Here is a 24,426-nt window from a genome sequence, read left to right on the forward strand (position 1 = left end):
AGAGCTAGAAAGACAAACCACTGTCTGCATAAACTGGGAAGCCACCTGAGGTGGCCACAGCCTAAAAGAAACTGGCTAACCGGTGTCTACTACAGCAGAGATGACTGCGGCCTACCGCAGCACAGGTGGCGGCAGCCTACCGCAGCACAGGTGGCGGCAGCCTACCGCAGCACAGGTGGCGGCAGCCTACCGCAGCACAGGTGGCGGCAGCCTACCGCAGCACAGGTGGCGGCAGCCTACCGCAGCACAGGTGGCGGCAGACTACCGCAGCAGAGGTGGCGGCAGACTACCGCAGCAGAGGTGGCGGCAGACTACCGCAGCACAGGTGGCGGCAGACTACCGCAGCACAGGTGGCGGCAGACTACCGCAGCACAGGTGGCGGCAGACTACCGCAGCACAGGTGGCGGCAGACTACCAGAGCGGAGCTGACAGCAGCATACTACAGCGGAGGTAACTGCAGCATACTACAGCGGAGGTATCTGCAGCATACTACAGCTGAGCTGACTGCAGCATACTACAGCGGAGGTAACTGCAGCATACTACAGCTGAGCTGACTGCAGCATACTACAGCTGAGCTGACTGCAGCATACTACAGCTGAGCTGACTGCAGCATACTACAGCTGAGCTGACTGCAGCATACTACAGCGGAGGTAACTGCAGCATACTACAGCGGAGGTAACTGCAGCATACTACAGCGGAGGTAACTGCAGCATACTACAGCGGAGGTAACCGCAGCATACTACAGCGGAGGTGACCGCAGACTATTACAGCGGAGGTAACTGCAGCATACTACAGCTGAGCTGACTGCAGCATACTACAGCGGAGGTGACAGCAGCCTACAGTCCCTCTTCCAGCACATTTTCATGGAATTTATGGGAAGTGCAGCAAATAACTTGAGGACAGCAACTGTTGAAAATGATATTCAAACACCAGAAAGGGTTCGTAATTGGCTCTGGGCACAATACCAGGCCCTCACCTCCTCTGAACATGCATTATACGTCCCTATGGGAACTGTGCACCTGTCAAAAATGCCCCAGTCGCTTTAACATTAACCGTTCGTTAGCTCTAAGCACCTTTAATTAGTCAGATCATTAGCCTTATATTGCGCCCTGCTTTGTAATATTTAAACTAGTAAACTTTCTGTTTTAGCAAGAACCTTTTATTGTCATTCTCATGTATACTGTTTTATTTCTTATGTATGGTTTTAATTAACTAAGACATAAATATGGGGGCAAGAGGACGGCAAACGACTCAGGTGGTGGGAGGGCAACGGCTGACTGGGGGGGTGGGGCGGCGACGAATGGGGTGGGGGGGAGAAGGGGTCGGTGGACTTCTGAGGAGGCCGGAGCCCGACTGCGGAAACAGCAGGGTGGCGGCCCACTGGGGTGGTGGACGGCTGGTAAGGTGGCGCCCGACCAGGGAGGCCAGAGGGTGGCGGACGACCCAAGAGGCCAGAGGGTGGCGGACGATTGGAGGTGAGAGTACAGAAGCCGGCTGGAGGCAAGAGGAGAACATCAGCTGGCAGAAGCCAAGGGCAGATGACAGATGCCAGCAGAAGCCAATATGAGACGGCGCCTTCTGACAGGAGCAGAGATGACTGCTGCCTACAGAAGCATGGCCAAGATGGCGGCTGCCTACAAGAGATGGTTTAACAACTGTCTTCAAAAGGCAGGATGCGACCACTACCTACAAGAACTCTTTTTACCAACTACTGCCAACAAAAGTGGAGAGACTGGACGATCACCATCTATGAAAGCTAGGGTGACCACCCCCACCCCTGCGAACTGGTATGACCCAGCTGCCCACAGCTGGTGTAACTGCTGCCTGCTACAGCAGGGGTGACTGCTGCTGCCTGCTAGAGATGGGATGACTGATGCCTGTCTGCTAGAGAAGGGATAACCGCTACCTGCCTGCTCAAGTAGGGATGACCTCTATAGCAGGTATGACTGCTGCCGATGAGAGCTAGGATTACTAATGCCTACAGGAGAAACGATAACAGCAACCTGCTACAGCTAGAATGACGCCTTCTTACAGCCAGGAGGACACTTACCTATGGCAACTGAGATAACGACTCTCCTTGAGCAGAGCGGACTGCCCCCGGTAGGAGATGGGATGACAGCTTCCTGCTAGAGCTCTGTGATTCCCAAAACCTACCAGAACCCAGATGACCACTTCCAGAACAGCTGCAGCCCCTTATGGCACTGATCTCTAAGCCTAGCTCACAGCCCCTCTAAAGCGTTTAGTCTGTCGGCTCCACAGCTCTGCCAAGCTGTTTCACCTTACTGGGAAGTTCCAAGATGGTGAGGCAAATCAGAAGTGAACTTAAAAGCCTGCTGCCCGTCTAAGCTGAGCGAAAATAAATATATTTAATTATTTAGGTGCACAGTGTTCGAGAAATAAGATGCATCACATGAGCGAACTTAAAGACATTAAAAAAGTTTACGTTGATGTTTACACTTGATGCACCCATTAGCAGGTGAAAGCGTTCACACCACAGATGAAAACATAGAGAATGCGCTCTCTTACCTGTGGAGCGGCAACTGCACAAGTGTCTGGTGTGACTTGTTCACTGTTTCTGGCTCGCCAGGTCTCATGGCGTAAGCACAAGGCATGATGATGGTTCACCTGCGGGGACTAAACAGAAAGAAACTGGTCAACAACCTAACAGAGCAGTCCCAGTTGTAAACATGCGGGACGTAAATCGCTGTCTAGCTGTCCAAAAGCCACAGATCTGGATGGCAGAAAGAGCCAACAAAGACCTTCATCAAACTTTAGGGCGCTTTAATATTCTAATAATTTCATAGTTTATGATACTAAAATCAAGGTCACCTCTAATGAAGTGTGCCATGTCAAGGGCACACACACAAAAGCAAAGCCAAGTGCACCCTGGTTCACATCAGTCAAGCCAAGCACAGATTGTGCATGTGCCAGTCTTAGAACTAACGAACCTGAGCTACACCAGCCAAGCCCAGAACAACCAAATCAAAAGCACCGTTCAGCCACATCCATGCCAGCTAATACTGAGCCCTGCCAGGCACAGCTCATGCAAGCATAAACCTCAGGCACATCACCCATGCCAAGCTCAGACCAGAAACACGGGTTCAATGAATATTCAAACAACTGAGCCACATCAGCTTGGTCAAGCACATACTGATCCTCAGCTGCCGTATTAGGTTCATGGCTGAACTGAATCAGTCAAAAACTGAAGCACGACTTCCGAAGTTTCATTAAATGGGGTTTTCCCACCAAAGATGTGCCAAAATAACCACCAGGATGTGGCTGGGAGTCGTCGAAGTTGCCAACAAAAAGTAGCCCCACTCCCCAAATCTTACCAAACAGCAGTAATGAGGAATGAGCTATGCTTCCCAGGTGAGCAACGGAACTGGCAGCCCACTGCAGAAGGGCAACTGAGCAACCAACGCGAAAATCAAGGCCACAGCCTTTGACCTCGCCACGGGCTTGTAAATAACACAGCAGCATCTGAAACAAGCACTGACAAAGCCAATAGGTTGTGCTTTTGGGATTGACTGGATTTGCTAATGGCTTTAGCCGTGCTTCACAGCATCCTGTACGCTCTGCCACATGGCTAATAAACAGGCCTACCAACTGATGGAAGCATATTTTATTATTTTGTTTTACTAATCCAAACTGGATAAGTAAACAAAACAAGCATTTGAAATGCAATGGGTCTCACATTTGCTCGAGTTAGAGCTATTGGCATTGTAAACTCCCAACTGGACTTTTCTTGCCACAAAAATTAAAAATGAAAAGTAATACAGTTTCACATAAGCAAGCCGATTCAAAGCGTCATGGCCGCCATGAGCGTGAAGGAGACACAAAAGGAAAAAGAAGTTCGCTCACAGTCAAACGTATTGGCAAAAGTGCAATTAGCCATGTAACAGGGTTGATGTCCAAGGGGTAACCAAACCACCCCAAGGAGGGACAAACGAAAAGCATTTACCAATAATAACAAAGGATTTTTGAAGGGCAAGCCCATGAATGAGCAATAGTGATGGGCGTAAAGTGGGCATGGCTAAAAACCCAAATAAATAAAACACGCCAGAAAAGCGGCGCTTGCACGCTGCTATACTCGACCTAAAAAAGTAATGCAAGCTGCAAAGCTGGTGGGAGATGCTAAACAGAAGGAGGTATCATGGAAGATAGGGAAACAATAGGAGGGTGGGGGAAGTAACATATGGGAGGGTTAAGCAATATGTGGGTATACAGCCGAAGCAACAAAGAGGGCCTGGGTGGAGGGAAGCAACACAGAGGGCACGGTGAGGTAGGCAAAGAGATACAGAGCAAGCTAGAGAGGGTGAAAGTTAACTAACAAAAATGCATAACATGGAGCTGAGGATGCACACACAGGCGAGATAGCAACAGGGACATTCGGAAAAGCACACAAAGGCAAGCGCATCACAGAGGGGGCAGGAACAGCAACAAAAGTGCAGCAGAGGGGGAAAAGAACACAAGGGAGGCAGCTGGAAAACACATGCATCCTCGTAGAATGCTTCAACAAAAAGAAAAAAGTAGAGATTAAAAAAACAAGCAATGTAAGGACAAAGTAATATGTCTGGTCTCCAGGAAAGAGACCAACAGAAGAGGAAGGGAAGTCCACGCGCACCAATGGTAAGCAATGTGTGGGCTCTAATCCCACTGTAAGCTAACAGTGCATTTCACAACAGACAGTGCATGCTCAGTTTACTAGGAGAGACCTAAAAAGAACACAGCGTTCTAGACAATATTTGGGCTCAGGAGATCCTGAGGTACATTTCTGGGAGTTTTAAGGTCGCACCGGTGACTAGCAAGCCACGTTTCCAACATAATTTTAGTGCAAAAGAGGGTTCTGGGCCTTTCTTTGGGGACACAAGCTGGGAGGAAGTGTTGTCTCAATGCAAGGATGTTGTTTGGAATCAGTAAAAGGGATTTCGCCTTAGAGTTTTGGGGCCCCGTGTTTTTTATTCCTGAAAACAGCAATCCACAGGAGAAAGGTAGTCAGTTAACGTCCAGAAATGTCTGGAGTTGCATTGCACTCCAGCAGAAAGATTTATTTAATAACTTTGCATGTTTACGCGAAAAAAAATCTGCCAGCTCAGATGCAGGCAATGGGTGATGTGGCAAGCGTGCAAATCCATAATTACTTGGAAAAAGTGCTCGCACGAATTACAAAATTTCTGGTGCCCTGAGCATACTCCAATTAAAATAACTCATAAATGTCTGCATTTGTTCCCTTTCTACTCTGTATGTGAGATTACATTTCTTTTCTACCGGTATAATCTTTAACAATTATTCAATTTAAATATTCTGAATAGGGGACCACAAATTATGGTTGCACCAATAGCCAAATGCTTTGCCTTTGTGTACTCCCAGAAGGGAGTGTGGGTCACCGAGCCTGCCCCATTTGACTCTGGTGTACTGGTAAGGCAGAGGCTCTCTCCCTGCATGTGAAGTGGACCTCCTGCTTTCCTAGTCTGAGGTCGGTGCACACCACCTTCCCACACCAGCCTGGGCTTCATCCAGTTGTACAAGAGTCCAGTCTCAGCTTACTGCCAGATGCTGCTTTAGAGGTTTTAGGACCCTGTGAAGGGCTTGACTGGGGAACTATGGATCCATTCCCTCAGCAAAGGAACTGCTCTGGGAAGGGAAAGTGCCATCCATTGAAGTGAACAAAGTGTTTGCATTTCATCGAGAAAACAAGCTGTTTTCTTTAGTGTTTTGAACCAGTGTTTTTTCAATCAAGATGACTGAATCCATGAACAACAAATAACAAGCATTTCTAATGCAATGGGTCTGGCGTTTGCTCGAGTTAGAGCTATTAGCGTTGTAAATTCTTAATTGGACTTTTCTTGCCAAATAAATTGAAAATAAAAAGTAAAACAGTTGATATAAGCAAACCAATTCAAAGCTCCACGGCCACCATGAGCGGCAGAGAGACACAAAAGGAAAAAGAAGTTTGCTTGCAGTCAAACGTATCGGCAAAAGTGCAATTATCCATGTAATAGGGTTGATATCCAAGGCGGTAATAAAACTGCCCCAAGGAAGGACAAACGTAAAGCACTTACCAATGATAAACGATTTTTGAAAGGCAAGGTTGTGGTTAAAAGCCCACAGATAGATTGCAACAAGCAAGAGCACTTGCCCGCTCGATCTAAAAAATCGTTCACTGGGGAAGTAACTTGAAGCCTCCAGTCGTACCCCAGTTCATAATTCTGTATGCCACTATTTCAGAATTCAATGTATAGTTCCATGGGAATCTAGCCAATTGCGTCTTGTAAAAAGGTTGACTTTTCGTGTTCAGGTAAGTAAAAAGAGCACATGTTATGGAGCACGGAGAACTCCAGAAGGTGCTAGCATCAACATAAAACCCCAAACGTTTTTTTTAACTCGTGAGAGCAAGATTTTCTGTAACAAATTAAAATGTAATCCTACGGGGTGGGATCAAACAGGCCACATTCCTCTTCCTACCCAGCCCTCTGGAGGTGGCATTTGCTACAAAGACTCTGCTGCATAACTACTTTCCTCCTTATCTTTGGGATCATCACCCTACAGAGGAAAACCGGGGAAGGTTCCACTTTGAGAAATAGTTATACAATTCAGGGATGAGAAGTTTTATATTTGTATTAAAGTTTTCATCTGGATTTGTAAAGCACAGTAATTCGCCCAAAGGCATCAAGGCGCCACTGAAAAGCATAAACAAGTCACTGTAGTAGGACGGATAGTAAAGATACAGCCAGGATTTACTAAATTCATAATTAGATTAGCAGCAGGGGCAAATGAATCCAACAAACAAGCAGTGTATAAAGAAAACGCCATTTCACTGTTCTGCGTCTGTTTTCAAGATGGAATTTGAAGAAGTGGTATTTGAAAAGGGAAATATCTGCGTATCTAAGGTTGTGCAATGGACTGTACCAAGCAAATCCGGACGAAAGTAGAGCTAAAGTAGTTGCACACATTTCCCCTATTGTGTTGGGATTTAATATAATGCAAGATAAAAAAACTAATAGTAAGGCAATAAAAACTATTGGACTCCTGCTCCCGGTTAGGAGTCCCTCGAGACTGCTTCACTAGACCGCTTCTCCAGACTCCTGCTCTGAGTGAGGAGTCCCTTGAGACTGCTTCACTAGAATCCTGCCCTGAGATAGGAGCCCCTTGAGACTGCTTCACTAGACTCCTGAACGGAGTTAGGAGTCCCTCAAGACTGCTTCACTAGACTCCTTGTCTGTATGTAGTCCCTGGCGGCTGCTTCACTAGACTCCTGATCAGAGTTAGGAGCCCCTTGAGACCGCTTCAGTAGACTCCTGATCAGAGTTAGGAGTCCCTCAAGGCTGCTTCTACAGACTCCTGATCAGAGTTAGGAGCCCCTTGAGACCGCTTCAGTAGACTCCTGCTCTGACTTAGGAGTCCCTTAAGACTGCTTCGCTCCAGCTCCAGTCCTGCCCCTAAAAGCATCTATGGGAGGCGAGGACAGGCCTGGATTCTTGGCCTGCCTCTGTGGCTGGCAGGGGCAGCCATTTTCTACACATTGAAGTGCTCTTTGTCCTTTACACAATAACAGTGAGAACTAAATGCCTGTGGTCGGCTCAGAGGAGCTTCCAGGCCCCGAGCCGACAACTGTGGTCTGGAGGCGGTCGGAGCCTCAGGAAAGGAGAACACCCTCCTCGGAGTGACTGGCATGATGAAATACGAGAAACCTTAAACCTCACCCTCTCCTGGCTTTCCTAAACCATAAGAGCGCCAAAACGTGGACTAAGAGAAACCAAAACCACACACTCCTTCTCTGAACAAAACCCCAGGCACTTAAAAACACAAGAGAGAAACCACAAACCTGCCATGACCTCTCGTGTTCACAAACCAAAGCATTGGTTGCCCAAGGGCAGTCAATCCATCTCTAAATCCTATAGCCCAACTTTCAACTTCAACCAATACGAAACAAACTTGTGCCCTCAGAGTGTGCGTGCCAGGGTTCTACAGAAAGCAGAAACTGGATTCTGCAAGTCACAAAACCATTAGTTAGCGTAATGATGGCATCACTGACAAAGGCGTCACATGACCGTGCCCGAATAATTTCATCATAGTAAATCATATGACAATCGATGCGACCTGGATCGAAGAAAATAGCCCGTGGCTTCTGACAGGCGGCATCATGAGAAATAAATATCATGGCATAAATGAATGAACCTTGTGCACCGTGGCCTGTTTGACCTGGCTCATGCACTTCTCCATTAGAAGATATACCTGTAGAGAGACTTCAGTAATTACAGCAGCATTCCCAGCATGTATTTTAGGACATGTCTAGGTTTAAAGAGACAAGTTGGAATTCTCAGTTCTATTTGTGCTTTCAGAACTCGTTTCACTTCTTAGCAGATTTCATTCGCAACTTCTCCAAAATCAGTAGATTGACTCCAAGAAACCTGTAGGCTATCGTTTTGCTGAAAAGCAAACTATCTAAATCAGTAGCTCTAGCAATTACGCCACAGCTGTCCTTCAGGCGACACAAGGCATATTAACCATGACAAGTCTTGGTGAGCAAAATGTCAGCATCTGCAGCAACCTTCAAAGAACTTTACAGTCATCAAAACTCAGCCTCACTTACACATTTCAAAACTCTATCCCCTCCTACCCTTGATGCTCACCTCCACCCACCCCCCCCACTATGACTAACTTTCCAACCAACATCCACTCCCGTCAAGAAAAATGTTACCCAGTAAGCATCTGTTTGTGGCATATAGTGCTGTAGATTCACTCACATACTCCTGCCTCCTAGTGTTCGGTCCGGAGTGTTGCAAGTTGTTTTTCTTCGCAGAAGTGCTTCAAGTCACGGGATCGAGTGACTCCTCCTCTCGGTGACACTGAGCATGGGCTTAGACTCCTTTGTTAGATTATTTTCCCGCAGGCAGGTAAGAAAAGAAGTGTAAACAAAGTATAGAGAAAGATGTCCATGCAAATGTAACTACATATGTACAACTATATATAAATATAAAGTAACCGAAACAACCACAGGTGTCCGGGGAGGAGGGAGGGTTCATGTGAATCTACAGCTCTATGTGCCACACAGATGCTTGCTGGGTACGTAACATTTTCCGTTTGATGAATGTGTGGCTGTTGATACACACGCTCTGCACAGACTGTAAAGCAGTCCTTCCATAAAAGTGGTGGCTAGCCTGTGGGAGTTCCAGTTGACTGAAAAAGCATTTGTAGCATAGCTTGACCTATGTTGACTTGCTGGCGTGCTAGTACATCCACTCAGTAATGCTTTGTAAATGTATGTTGTGTAGACCATGTAGCTGCCTTACAAATGTCAATTATAAGGATGTTACCAAGGAAAGCCATAGTTGCACCTTTTTTCCTAGTAGAATGTGCTCTAGGAGTAACAGGTAGCTGCCGTTTTGCTTTAGCACAGCAAGTCTGTATACACTTTACTATCAATCTAGCTATGCTGTTTTTTTTATATTGGACTGCCTTTGTGAGGTAGTGAAAAAACTACAAAGAGCTGATTAGTTTTCCTAAAGTCTTTGGTTCTGTCAATGTAAAACATGAGTGTTTGTTGAACATATAGAGTGTGGAGAGCTCTTTCTGCAATAGTCTCAGGCTGTTGAAAGAAGACTGGTAGCTCAATGGATTGGCTGCTATGGAACTGGGAAACCACTTTAGGATGGAACTTCTGGTTTGTGCAAAGGACAACATTGTCTTTATGAATTTGGAAGAAAGGCTCTTCGAAGGTGAGGGCCTGGAGCGAACACACACGTCGAAGTGATGTGATGGCCACCAAAAATGCACTTTCCAAGAAAGGTACTGAAGAGAACATGAATGAAGTGGCTCAAAAGGAGGGCCCACGAGCCTGGTTAGCACAATATTGAGGTTCCTGGGTGGTGCAGGAGGCACTATGGGTGGAATAACCCTTTTAAGCCCTTCCATGAAAGCTTTAATGACCAGCATTCTGAACAAGGAAGTATGTTGTCTGTTCTGTAGATATTCAGCTATAGCCGCGAGATGTAATCAAATGGAAGTGTATGTTAAATTTGCCCTCTGTAAACGGAGCTAACAACAAAAGATGTCTTGAGCAGTAGCTTTAACAGGATTAATACGTTTGGGTTGGCAGTAGCATACAAAACATTTCCATTCTGCAGTATAACATGCTCTGCTTATAGGACCACAAGCTTCCCCGAGAATATCCATACATTCCAGCGGGCAATTCTAAGAAACCAAACTTTAAGACTTCAGGAGCCATATCGCAAGGTTGAGTGACTTGGGGGCTGGATGTCTCATCTGTCTTTGATTTTTAGTTAGAAGGTCCAGCCAGTTGGGGAGCTTCTTGAGGGGAACTACTGAGAGATCCAGATGTGTGGTGAACCATGGCTGATGCACCTAAGTGAGAGCTACAAGGATCATTCTGAGAGATGTGTGCCGGACCCTCCGAATAAGAAATGGAATGAGAGGGAGAGGTGGAAAAGCATAAGCAAATATCCTTGACCAGTTCATCCATACAGCATTGTCCTTGGATAGAGGGTGTAAATACCTGGAGGCAAAGCTTAGTCATTTTGAGTTTACTGCTGTGGCAAAAAGGTCTAGGTGAGGAGTTCCCAACTTTATGAAGTATTTTTGAAGGACTTGTGGGTGAAGTTCCCATTCATGGACTTGATGCTGCATCCTGCTGAGCAGGTCTGCAAAGTCGTTGTTCGTAGCAGGGAGATACTCTGTCATCAGGTGAATGTGGTGGTGGAGAGCCCACTTCCTTATTGTGTGCAAGAGCTGTAACAATTGGGACGACAGTGCCCCCCCCCCCTTGTTTCTGTAGGTAATACATGGCTGCCATGTTGTCCATGCGGAATAAGACAACCTTATGAGAGAGGTGATGAAGAAATGCTTTCAGGGCTAGAAATACTGCCTATAGCTCGAGGTATTTGATATGTAGGGATTGGTACCGGAGATCCCAAAGGCCCTATCCTGTGAGGTTTTAAAGGTGAGCACTCCAACTCATCAGTGATACATCTGTGGTCGAATGACATGAGACAGGGTCCAGAAAGGGTTGGCCTTTCAACAGGTTGGTGGTATTCCACCATTGCAGAGTGCAAAGAGTACGGCGGTCTAACAACACTAGATTTGACGAGACAAACACTACTGTAGGGGGATGCATGTGAAGTCTGGCATGGGAAACAATGGCAGTGCAGGAGGCCATCATCCCTAACAGGCACATAATGGTCCTGACTGCGTATATGCAACTGAACTGAAACTGGGGAAGAAGAGAATGAAAACTGTGAACCCGAGCCAGATGGGGCTATGCTAGCCAAAACTCTGCATTGAGAATGCGTTTCTCCTGAAACTGGGGAAGAAGAGAATGAAAACTGTGAACCCAAGCCAGATTGAGGTACCCTAGCCAAAACTATGCATTGAGAATAGCACCTAGATGGGGCTGTATCTGAAGGGGTTGGAGGTGGGATTTGGCAAAGTTGATTGTGAAGCCCAGCGTGTGAAGGAGATCCACCGTCAGCTGAGTGTGTTATTGGCACTGTGGTAATGTGCTGGCTTTTATGAGCCAGTCAGTAAGGTAATGGAACACTTGCATGTTTTGTCTTCTGAAGTGTGCGAAAACTACTGCAAAACAAACACTTTGTGAAGACTCTGGGAGCAGTTGTGACTCCAAAAGGCAGGACTTTGAACTGATGTTTGCCTGTAACCACGAATCTTAGGTATTTTCGGTGTGCAAGGTTGATGGGAATATGGAAGTAGGCGTCTTTTGGATCTAGGGCCATCATAAAGTCACCTTGTTGTATAAGTGGAATAACGTCTTGAAAAGTAACCATATGAAAGTGTTCTGAGAGAGTGTACTGGTTTAATGGCCTGAGGTCCATAATAGGCCTGAAAGAGACAACTTTTTTGGGAACGAAGAAGTATAGGGAGTAAACCCCTGATCCTTGGTGTTGTAAGGGAACAGGCTTGATGGCCCCTTTAAGAAGAAGGGATTGAACCTCTTGTTTAAGTAGGGTGAGGTGCTTGTGGGATAGCCTGTGAGCCCGAGGGGGAATGTTTGGAGGAGTGGTAATGAGCTCCAGACAATGGCTATAGCTGTGTCTATATCTTTTTTCTGTTTCTCAAGGTTAGAATACAATGGAGGACCGAAAAGATGCTCCTTATCAAACAGCAGGTTAAGCATCACTTGCTGGACCTCTGGTTTGAAACCAGATCATCATAGCCACAAATGCCTTCTTATTAAGACTTGTATTAATGTCACATGCCGCTGTATCTGCGGGGTCTAGGGCACAGCGTATGGAATTATTAGTTATCGTTTGCCCCTCTGCAACAATTTGATGCCCTCTTTTGCGGTGCTCCTATGGGAGAAACTAGAGGAGCTCCTCCATTTCATCCGAGTGAGCCCAGTCATACCTAGCCAGTAAGGCCTGTGAACTGGCTATACACCAAGGGTTAGCTGCCTGTGCAGCCACTCTTTTGCTGGCAACATCGATTTTCTTACTCTCCTTGTCAGGAGAAGGGGAGTCCACTGTAGCCTGGCAATTGCCACATTTTCGTGCAGGGGTGTCTACTATAGAATCTGGAGGGACCTGTACCCTAATGTATAGTGGATCTGAGAGAGTAGGCTTATATTTCTTATCTACTCTAGCGGGGACAGGCACTTTGAAAATGTAGTCAGCGTGATGAAGCATGCCAGGGAGCATAGGGAGAATGTAAGATGTATGCGTATAGAAAAGGAATTCCTGTCCAATAGGGTCCCTGTATAACTCCACACTCTGGAAGGCAGCTGCCTTTGCCACTACCTGCTGGTAGGATGCACTATCCTCTGGTGGTGAGGGGTGTGAAGGGTACAAATCTGGATCATTGGGTCAGGGTCATATGTGTCCCAAATCTTCCCCAGTATATAAAGGGGATCCCTGAGGGGTACAATCTTCTGCAGTACGTGAGGGTGGTGAATTAGGAGGGGAGTGAGATAGAGAAGAAGTGGGGTGGAGGAGGTGGAGCTGGTGAATCAAGAGGAGGAGGTGGAGAAGGCTTGTGAGGTGTGATTGTAGTCTTCTTTGGAGGTAGAGAAGTGTCCAAAGACTCTTTGAAAGTCACTTTTCTCTTTAAAAGTGCAGGGGAGGAAGCAATAATGTGTCCTGTAACCTGCTGGATGTGGAGGTGGCGCTAACAAGCGTCAGTAGTCCCCAAAATGGGTTCCACAGGCAAAGGTGTAGGTGAAGACTGACTGGAGTCTTTCTGCTCCAATGTTTTCAGTTCTGTGGTTCTTGTCACTGAGGTTTTCAGTCGGTGCGATTTCATCAGCACCGAGGTGGAGGTGGTAGCTGGTCGGCTCGGAGCCGAAGAACCCGGAACCAAAGTTCAGACCGAGATGGAAGCAAAGTCTTGGGCAGAGATTGAAGCCAAAAACGCTGTCTTTGTTGTGGCTATTTTCAGAGCCAAAGCCAGAGGGCAGGGCAGCCAAAACAGATTTTCGGATAAGGCCATGGCTTGGCAACAGTGGCGGTCGAGCGACCTCTACAGGGGTGTTTTTGATAGCCTTAGGGTGGACAGGAGGGACCATGGTACTCACGGGTTGCGCAGAGGTTACCTTGAGTCCTTCGATATCCGACTGCATGTTGGAGTCCATGGATCGAGAAGGCCTCCTGGGTGTTCTTCCCCAAAGATGTCCAGGGTGCTGTCAGGAGTCTTGTGCGCCATCACCATTCAGCGAGCTCTTCGCTCCCAAAGCATTTTCTTCGACTGGAAGGATCTGCAAGTCTCACAGGTAGCTTCCTGGTGATCGGAGAGGCACAAGTTACACACCAGATGTTGGTCAGTGTGGGGAAAGTTAGCGTGGCACCGAGGACAGAAACGAAGCAGTGTTCGTTCCATCAGCTCAGCATAATAGTCGGTGCCACATGGTGAGGTAGGCGAAGACTTCCCGGAGCGCACACGGTCGGTGCCCGGACCAACTAATCGAGACGAGTGCTTAGATAGGAATGCATGATCGAGATAAAATACCGTTGATAAAGAGACGAAGGAAAGAAAGATTTTGAACCGGAGCACGTTGAAAGACGGATCGAAGAGATATGTCCTACTCAATGACAGAGAGAAAACAATTTGACAAAGAAGTCAATGACCATGAGCAGTATCACCAAGAGGAGGAGCCACTCGATCCAGTGACTCGAAACACTTCTTCGAAGAAAAACAACTTGCAACACTCCAGACCCAACACTAGATGGTAGGAATATGCAGAGCCTGTGTATCTATAGCCACACATGCCAAACACATTTTCAGCTACCATCCTTTCAACCCACCCCAAATGTTCCCTTCAAAGTGTCCCATTCTTTAATGGCCCTTGATAATTACCCCAAGCCTTCTGGCCTTGCGCCGCACAGTACCTCTCAGCAGCCTTTAACAGCGGCCGAATTAAACTGGCCTCACACCTGGTTATTCCATAAAAGATGCACTGTTCCAGTTTGCTCATGGGGTAGCCAGGCAGAAACAAGGACAGTGCGCCCAATTACTAGTAATGTGCTGCCGCCAGGACAGCTGCACACTTGTGCTGCCCTGGGGGTCAAAGAGGAGACAGATCCCTCCTGCAGGTGGGTGCAGTGAGCAACGGTACTATTCTGCAGGAGAGTGTTTAGATGGTACATGGGACCCTCTTGTAACCCGCCAGACAGCTGCCCTCAGGCAACACACTAACTATGCACTTCCTGTTTTGTGGTACACTATCAGTGCGCCTCTCCTAAGGACCCGTTTGCCTCCGTGTCTGTAATAGGTCGCAGGTACAGAGGCAAAGTGATTCCTTCACTTGTGTAGGGCCACACAGCATGCAAATGGGGACACGCCCTCTGTGCCAGCACTATCAGCATTACAGAAAGGGTCTAAAGAGTGTCTGTGGCCCCTTCTATAATATAGTGCTTCAACGGCGCACAAAGCAGGCGCACATGGCCACTGCGCCCCTTGGGCATTGTGCATAATAGGGCCCCTGAAGGTGAAATGAAAAAATATCCAACAAAATGGACCTCTGGGGAACTGGGAGTCTGACAATCAAGGTATTACACCTAGCCAAGCCTCACAGCAGAAATTCCAGCACCAAAACACGGGACTGAAGGACCTGCCTCCTTCCCTTCTTTCACAGCATTCTCTCTTAAAAGGTCCTGGTTCGCCGCCACCACTAGTGCGGCGGCTGCTCCGGGCTCATGGCGGCGGCGGGTTATTTTTCCTTGTTTGCATGAAGGCCATGTCCCCTTGGGACGTAGCTGGATGTGTGGATGCCCTTTTCACAAGAACTCAACAGTAAAGTTTTAAAAGGTCTTAGCATCTTAGGCCATTACAGGTACCATTAGCAGTTGCATTATTTCGTTGGTCAGGAAGGTGCTGGCAGGGCGCAAACATAAGAACACCTTTAAAGCGTTTTCAGATTTTTACCCCGATCCCCTTCTCTAGAGAATTACAAAATAGTCGATGCATGATGACGTCAATTTGATTTAATATTGTGAGGTCTTGGAAGTCTGGTAAATGGACTTGTAGATATTCCAATTTAGGTTTCGCACATCCTCGGCGCTGTAGCGCTGCCTTCTGAACAGTCACTGGGCGCTAATTCACCCCCTTGACATCAGAGAAGAGCCAGCAGTCTCCGCGGACAGAGACAGACTCCTGGCTGTCCCTAGATGGACAGATACCTGCTTCCATCGTTTCTATGGGACTTCCGCCGACTCCTCGGGCCCCTGTCCCTTCCCCCTGCAGCAGGGCCAACTAGGGGGGACTTCCGATGAGTTAATGTGTTCCAACTGGAGGTCTCTGGGGAGGTTGGCACACACTCATCAAGGTCATCAGGGCTGCCCTCTGAGAGACAGTGTGCACCAAGCCAAAGACGAGCCATCAAACCTCAGAACCGGCTGGCACAGACTCACAGGAGCCCCAGGAGGGTGGACACCGTCCGCCCTGCAGGGGCTCCCGGGGGTGCCGCGCGAAGAGTCAATGGGACATACCCTGACAGACCGGTTCGTCCTCCTTGGCAGCTAAACTGTGACAGATGCCCCACCGCTGGCGAACGATCCAGGAGGACAGAGATGGTTAAGCAACAAACTCACCCCACCCACCTCACCCCGCAGGGGGGGGGGGGGGGGGGCGGGGGGGCAGCTAACAATGCCTTACAATAGGAGATCCCTGCACTCTGCCAGGGGCCACTGCAATGATTTTAAGGCGGTCAGACCACGATATCACCCCTTCCGCGTCTACAAAGAAGGTCCCTTCAACCCTGTGACCACAACGGAACCTCCCAAAGTTAGCCACACACTGCCTGCATAGAACTTCCTTGTGTAAGTGCTTACATTTTTGCTTTCATTTTTTTGCTTTTTTATTTAGCGCAAACTAAATCCAATGCCCTAGAACGCTTTGGCTGAATACCAAATCACATTACACAAGGCCACATTTATTATTATTTTAGGCACAGGAACATTAGGTGACTTGCCCAGAATCATAGGTTTTTCATGGACCCCAGGTTTCGAACCGGGGTCCTCGGCTCCTAATTGGACAGGTCTCACCTTTAGGTCACATCCCATCAGTACTTGCACCATAATAGAAGAGAAATACCTGAAATTGTAACCCTACAGGAGTTACATATTTCACTTGTTTGATTTTTCCCTGATTCACAAAACAGCAACAGCCGCATCCTTAGCGCGCTGTCCCCAACACATCCCCCCCCCCCACCAAAAAGCCCAGCGGGAAGGCCTCCTTTCACCCGCAGTCCGTGGAACAAGTGAGATGCTTTGTGCACTCCCACATTACACTTGTTCCTGGTTAATTTCTATGGGAAAAAAATTAGTATTTTTTTGTTCGTAAGATTTTGAAAAAATTTGCAAATCTACAAGAAATCATGCACAATTCTTTCTGTTGTTATTTCAACTGAAAATGTCACGTGGAGGAATATCTTGCATTAAAACGTTGGTTGTATGTGATTTCATAGAAAAACAATTTCATGGAATACCATTACTGAGAAACTATTTCACCTAAACTGTTTGATGAAATTTGCAGGATGAATGCCTTTTACCATATCATAGAAACAAATTCATAGAATGTTTTTTTTTCTGAATTGCATTTTGTAATGCCTATTTTTTAAGGCGTAATTGCAATGGTTGCAGGTCTTACTTTTGGAGAAACATTTTGTGGGAGGTATTTATTTAAGTGCCTTACTTCAGGGAGCATTCATTTGGATTTTTTTCTTTTACGCTTAACAATTACTCCACATGCTTTTAATTTCTTAAACCCTCATCAACATTAAAATTATCCACCCTTGCCCCCACCTAATATACACCCATCACTGACCCATAAGTCCCACCTATCCCTGAACCCTCCAAGCTCTTTCTATCCCTAAGCTCTACCTATCAGTGAACCCTAAAACCCCTCTCGCCCTTAAACCCTACCCATTCAAGAACCCTAAAACCCTTTTCAATGCTTAAACTCCACCCATCCCTGATCCTTGAAACTCCTCCCCATCCTTAAACTGCAACTATTCCTGAACCCTAAAAAACACCCCCACCACACCTATACATCACCCAACCCTGACCACTAAAAGCCACTAACGCCCCTAAATTGCACCCACTCCTGAACCCTAAAACTTTTTCTGCCCATAGACTCCACCCACTCTCGACTCCCAAAACTCCACGCATTCCTGAATTATAAAAGCTGTTCACCACCCCTAAACTCTATCCATCACTGAACCTTAAAAACCCTCACCAGCCCTAAACTCTGGCCACCCATGAATTCTTAAAAAAACAAAACCTCAACACCCCTTCACTCCGCTGATTCCCGATCCCTAAAAGCCACTCACCTCTCATGAACTTCACCCATTCCCAATTCATAAAAAAATCCCTCATGTTCTCAAAACATCACCCATCCCTGAACCCAAAACAAAATGTTCTCCCGACCCTTAAAACAACACCCGCGTTTAAAGCAATTGTGGATTTTTCCTGAAAATGATCTTTCCTTTAAAATGTTTCCTTTAATTTTCAGTACATTTTTATTTTTTTACATTGAAATTGGTTTTCCGTCATTTGGTTTCCGCCAATGTGGGTTTTCAGTTTTAGTTTTTCGAATAATTCACATAGTTATGGAGAAATAGATGAAACCTAGTCAGTTACTGCTCTTTGGTCCAATCCAGCCACAGCCTAAGTAACTATGCCCTAGACCAGTGGTTCTTAACCTTTTGACTTCTGTGGACCCCCCCACTTAATTATTACTGGAATCTGGGGACCCCACACTGAATCATTATTGGAATGCTGAGATCCCAAATCAGTCTTTATGGGAATCCAGGAACACAGACCTAACCAATTTAGATGATCTGAACTGCAAAAAAATATGGACACAAGTATTCATCAAACAAATACACAAATAATGAAATATTAAATTCACAGATATTTTTAAAAAGTCAAAACGGGAAGGTTGGAACTTCTCTAAATTCAATTGAAGCCACCCATCGCCCATACTATATTGTTTGATGCAATCGCCGTGCTCCCACAAATTATTCCGAGGATGTCGACTTAATTATTAGATTCCAACTTTAAATTGCTTCACTTTTACAGAGCGTTTGAAAATGTTCAATTTTACATTTTGCATCTTTATTTATATAAACGTATTAATCTGGCAATACTAATTTTGTAAACCGTTCAGGACCCCATGAATAGGCACTGTGGACCAGTAGAGGCCCCCCAATTGCAGGTTAGGAACCCCTGCTCTCGACAGGCACACAGGCGCCAACCTTTCAGAAAATGATTTGAATGCTTGTGTACCAGGCACAGTGCAGTCCAAATGTTGAGGGCCATCCTTTTTTGCCAGTGGCTCAGTCAGCCAGCTAGGCAGCCAAGGCAGGAGTAATGCAAGTGCCAGTCCCAGAAGGAGTCAAAGCAACTCTTTCTGTGAAGACTGTGGCACTGCGCGCCTGGGAAGAAGCTATGGTCAGCCCTGCCAAGTATAATGCATCAGGGGGTTAGACTAACGCATTTTAATGCTGGTGTCCACATCACTGCATTAAAATGCATTGGTCAGGCATATATAACTCCTGGATATGCTTTGGGGGACACTCCAAACAAACAGCTTGAAGTGCAGCATTTAATCTCTTAACTGTTGCTCTGCATGGAAAGCAATTTACCATGCTGGTGAGCCTGAAAGATTCTCAGTTATGGTGAAATGGCATACAGGGATATCCTGCATCTTTCCTGTTCTAAAACATTGATTGCGCCCCCTCTCCCAGCCCGCCTTCTCCGAGACACGTGTGGCTGCTGGATCTTTCAGCCTGGGATAGTTGTGAGTTGGTGAGTAAAAGTGGTGTGCTTCCTGTAGTGTGACTGGCGAGTGCAGCCGCTGACTGAGCAAAAGTAAGGCAATGTGTGTTATTCACACAAAGTATTTACATATTTAGAGCCTCTGCCACCTGCCAGCCAAAGAGACACTGCTCTAATCCAAGCCAGGTTTCAATTTATTAGGTTTGCTGACACCGGAGAGTAGGAAGAGTTGTTTGTGAATTCAGCAGCGATTTTAATGAACAAGGATTACATTTAAGTGTCATTTTTATGTACCATAGGCAGTACTTTATTTGTGGCATCAGGAGAAAGTCCTAAAAGTGTCGGTCATAGTCGTTGAAATGTCACTCATAATTACACGGAAATCATGAAAATGTCACACATAGCAATCCACAATCTTGGCAGCTATGTAAATGGTGCTTTGTTCCAAAGAAACTAACACATGGCCCTCGCTTTACCTACAGTACTAAAGCTTACGTCAATGGTGCAGTGATTCTGAGCTCTACAAAGCTGACTGGATGCAGCTTAGCCAGTGACTAAGGCTGTGTGTGTCTGGGAAGGGGGTCTGGGAGCTTCTTTCTGGCCCTTTCACCGCATACATTAGCTTGAAAAATATTCTAGTTAATGCAGGTTTTGCTAACAGAAGCATTTGGACAACAGAATTGTCCTCAACCTTTCTGAATGTACACTTATCTGCGCCATTGCGAACACATACTACTGCCAGACACACGTGGTTAAGCTGTGCTCAGTCAACGTGCATTTACTGGTCAAAAAGTGAATCCTCATACATGTGTGCAAGTACACAAACAGTGGTCCGCAAGGTCACCCTTCACTGTGTAAACAAAGAAATAGCAGGCCCTTCATTCCGTGTCAAAGTATGGATACACGCTAAGGAATGAGCTCTTTGATCTGCGTGCATGTACACACAGTGGTCAAGGGGTGTGCTTCATGGTTTTTATGCATGCATACACACCACGAGCTAAACAGTGCTCTGTAGTCTGTGTATGTATGTGCACTGTTGTGAAAGAATGTGTTTATGCAACTGCCTGCATGTACAGACACGTGTCCAAAATGTGTGGCACGTGAGCAGCGATGCAAATTAATCTGTCTAGAAATCACAGCTTTAGTAACTGTGTCTGTGACACTCAACCGAGGCCACTGGACGTACGCGGCGCGGGAGAACCCGATTATAAAGAAGGCTGACTATGCAGCAAGAAAAGGTAAATTATACGGCATAATGTGGCACTTTTTGTGATAGTTCTTCATTATTTTGAAATTGTTACCCAGATTAACACTGCACAGGCACAGGTTTTGCAGCATTAGTACCAGTATGCCACTCAAATACATCAATATGCAATGGAAAGAGGACCAGTCAACTTTTCCAAGGGGCTGCCACTGTGAGGCAACGCGGTGGCAAGTTAACAACTTTTGGTCCGTTTGAGCTAGAAACTGATTTTTTTATGAAAAGCTTCACATTATGCAGCAAATGATGGATTATGGGGCAAATTAATAATTATGGTAAAAACGCCGAACAAGACAATTTATGTGGCTTTGTACTTAATGTAGGCCTGTATAAAGTCACACTTGGCATGTCATACTCGCTATGTATGCTCAAATTGAGCCCACTGATGTGGGAGCACGTGAAATATTACACAAGTACTACTTCAAGTACTTCAAAATCATATCCTGATTGTAATAAAAAGGGCAGTCATTTTCCATTTCTACTACCTGTATGTGACTATTTTCCGAATATTCCCATTTTATTAGATATGTTGAGGCAATTTACAGAGGCAAAAGTAATAATTCATAAGAGAATTACTACTACAGGTGTACCACTTCATGTACCCATAAAAGCGCTCAAAGCTGGGGGGGAGGGGGGCGTTTGAGGTGTTACAACCCCCTAATAAAAATATTATTTAAAAGATAGTTGGATACAGGAGCTTGCAGTCCAGTATGCTAAAGTGTGTGCCGAGCTTCACCAGAAATTTGTAAATGCTCACTCAGACAAAAACCCACAGACGCAGACATATCTTATCTCCGTTTTAAGGGGTTAAAACATGGCTATTTTACGATGTACTGCGTTTCAAGCACCCTCACAATCCGCACTCCTTTAAATGTAAAGCTCAGCTCCCCCCTCCCCTTACTGACCAATCTTCCACCTGAAAGCGCTTGTGAATCGGTCCCAGGGTGCCGGCAGCTGTGCTCAGGGTGCTGATCCAGGTACATAGACCATGGTTAGGGGCAGTGAGGCCCGTCCTTTAGGGCGGAGGGGCCACGCCCCCCCCCCCCCCCACACGCCCCCCCCACCTTTTGCCCCCATGAAGAGTGTCTGTCAGGCTGAACAAAGGCCAGCCTGACAGACATTCTTCATTTTCAGCTCAGACAGCCAGGAGTGAGCCATGAGCGATGCAGACTCCTGGCTGCCTGAGCTGAACTTTGCTGGGCTGAGGAGGTCACAGCTCCTACGGGCGTGACCTCCTCGGCTCAGCAAAGGTGCCTCGAGGCCCTCCCCTGGGTGACGAGGAAAGCATCACCCATTGACACTCGCCCTGGGCGCTTCAGGTTTAAGCCCTGAAGCGCCCAGGACGAGTGTCAATCAGTGACATTGTCACAGAGTGGGGTGGGGTCAGCAGTCTCACTGACCCCATCCCACTCTGTGAGGAGGCTGGGACTGCTGCCTTCCCTCATTGGCTGACAATGGGGGAAGGCAGCAGTCCCAACCCTCCTGGATCCTGAAGTTAAGTGTGTGTGTGTGTGTGTGATGTTTTAAATTGAATGTTTGGTGCGCGCGTGCATGTTTGAGTGTTATGAGTGTTGTTAATGGATGTGCTTGCGTGCGTGTGTATGAAAGAATGAGTGTGTGTGATGTTTTAAAATGAATGTTTGGTGCGTGTGTGCGTGCATGTTTGAATGGTATGAGTGTTGTTGATGGATGTGTGTGTGAAAGAATGTGTGTGTGCTTCCCGCCCGCCCCCCTTCCTCCTAAAGCTGCCGGCCGCCACTGGTTAGGGGCACCACATGTGAGCAAGTGCATGCATGTATACACATGCACAGGGCCGGCTTTTAGAGTGACCTCGCTGGGCCCACGCCCAGGGTGCGGACCTGGCTGCAAAGACAAAAGGCTGTTAAAGGCTTGCGTGCGTGTTCACGTTCTTTGTTCTCATGGCTTTCGGTTCTTATCCCCTCGCCCCCCACCCCACCACATCCAAACTATTTATCCAACAGCCACAACGGATGGGAGGGGTGCCAATATTTTTCTCGCCCAGGGCGCTACCTGTCCCAAAGCCACCACGCGCACGCCCACCTGTGAGACTAACAGGCTGCCCTGCGGGCTCTGTGCCCCCAAACCCAGGCAGTGGACACGGAGACGCGCCTCCATTCTGTGCACGAACACAGAGAAGGGTCAGAGTGCGTCGCCCCGACCTCCTCTTCCTCACATAAACATTCGTCTTTCCCAGGGTATGGGCGCATCTTTGCACAGCTGCCTCAGAATCCGCGGCATTAAATGACAGCGGGGCTCCCTCCCCTCCCGCTAGTCACCCCTGGCAGGACCCACCCCCTCCAGCCTCGATCCTTCCCCGCCCTGGACCGTGGTGGTATGGGCCTCCGTCTGTCAGCTCCAGATACAACTCAAGCTCCTAGAGGGGGTGCGAAAAACACACCAAATGTCACAGTGTGATAAAAAACAAGGCAGCGCTGTTATTATGAGCACAAAGTTACAGAACTGCACGTGTGTGGTGGCGGATGGATGATTGGCGTGTGTGTGTGTGTGTGTGTGTGTGTGTGTGTATATGAGTGCAGGGAGGGGGAGCGAGGCAAGCGAAGCTTCCGGCCATTCCAACTGGTTTCATAAAACGGGTCACTTGCATAGTGCTGGGATGCCGCTGGTGACACCTCGCAGCGCCTATCGCCATGTACCGACGCATTAAGAGCTGTGCGATTATCTGCATTTGTGTAGCGCATTGGTACCATGTGTATGGATTCGTAGCGCTCTATAGTCCTAAGTATGACTGGCAAAATGGCTCAAATAACAAAAACGGGCGCGGATCATAAAAAGAGTCGTGCACATTCACACACTGTGACGTGAGACTTTTAGACCACACTCTGTGCACCTTCAGGGAGACTTGTGCAAGTGGTGTATTTCAAAGCAGTTTGGTACACCAACACTGTGGGCAGAGTAATTTGATGTGAAACGGAGGCATTTAACGCTATGAACATTAGGTAACCAGATGTCCAGGTTTTCAGGAAGAGGGCCTGTTTCCAACGTCTGTCCCTGCAAATTCCTTTAAATGTACCACCATTTCAGCTGCAAAACTGGGTGGACTGGCCGCAGATGGAAACGAGGTCTTCATTTGTCCCCTGTAGGGCTAGTTGGTAGCACCCACTGACAGGCAGAGTGTCACACAGAATCTTTGCCAAAGCTGCACTTCATTATCCTGTTTTTAACCAGAAAAATAAGAATTTGGGACTTTAGAGCCTCAACATCATCCGTTTTCCACATTAGTTTTGTCCTTTACATAATTCCGTTTCCTATTACAGATTCAAAACTATTGTAAACAAAAGGCCAGGATACCAGTGGAAGTCCCTTAAATAACTATTTAGAGCAGGGTGGGCCCCTGCAGTAGACAATATAGAGACGTGTTTGATAAACTACCTGTGTGGGTTTTTAACACCAGAGTAAAATTACATTGTTTAGACATAGGTTGTGGGATGTGTGCGTTTGTCAACTTTTACTTTAAATGTAATTCCATCATTTTTGAAAGTGAAATGAGTTTGAAAACAAACTAAAGGATGCATGTTAGTTTAGTCTTTTTTTATTGAGGGATTAAGGCAGGTGATTTAATCAGGCCAGATTAATTTTTGCATTGGGTACACTTACACAAATATTGTTTGAAGCAACAAGGACAATGTTCAGTACGGTGTCACATTTTCAGGTATCAGAATGGCAGCCCATTTAATTTTTCTGTTCTTTCAGAAAAATTCTGCAGGGAATTCTAGAAGAACCTACTATAGCCAAATAATGAGTCTTCCGAAGTTTTTGGAGTGGTGATACTATGGTGCCTTTCATTACTTTGCTAATTATTTAGATTGTACATGCTGGGTTCCTGCTGATAATGATAACAAGCAGCCAAAACGTGTTTCCCTCCATTCGATCTGTGGCTTT

General features: G+C 46.7%; 1 protein-coding gene across 3 annotated transcripts in view; it reads right to left on the reverse strand.

Moving 5' to 3' along the window:
• DENND2A (DENN domain containing 2A) overlaps positions 1-24,426 on the reverse strand; it is a 253,271-nt gene that overhangs the window by 163,706 nt on the left and 65,139 nt on the right. For all 3 annotated transcript variants that reach the window (XM_069227903.1, XM_069227901.1, XM_069227902.1), the window contains one exon: positions 2,527-2,634. In XM_069227903.1, the coding sequence (XP_069084004.1) occupies positions 2,527-2,612 (86 nt within the window). In that variant the 5' untranslated portion in view covers positions 2,613-2,634. The remainder of the gene's footprint in view (positions 1-2,526; positions 2,635-24,426) is intronic.

Source organism: Pleurodeles waltl, chromosome 4_1 (assembly GCF_031143425.1).
Source record: "Pleurodeles waltl isolate 20211129_DDA chromosome 4_1, aPleWal1.hap1.20221129, whole genome shotgun sequence".
Classification (NCBI taxonomy): Eukaryota; Metazoa; Chordata; class Amphibia; order Caudata; family Salamandridae; genus Pleurodeles; species Pleurodeles waltl.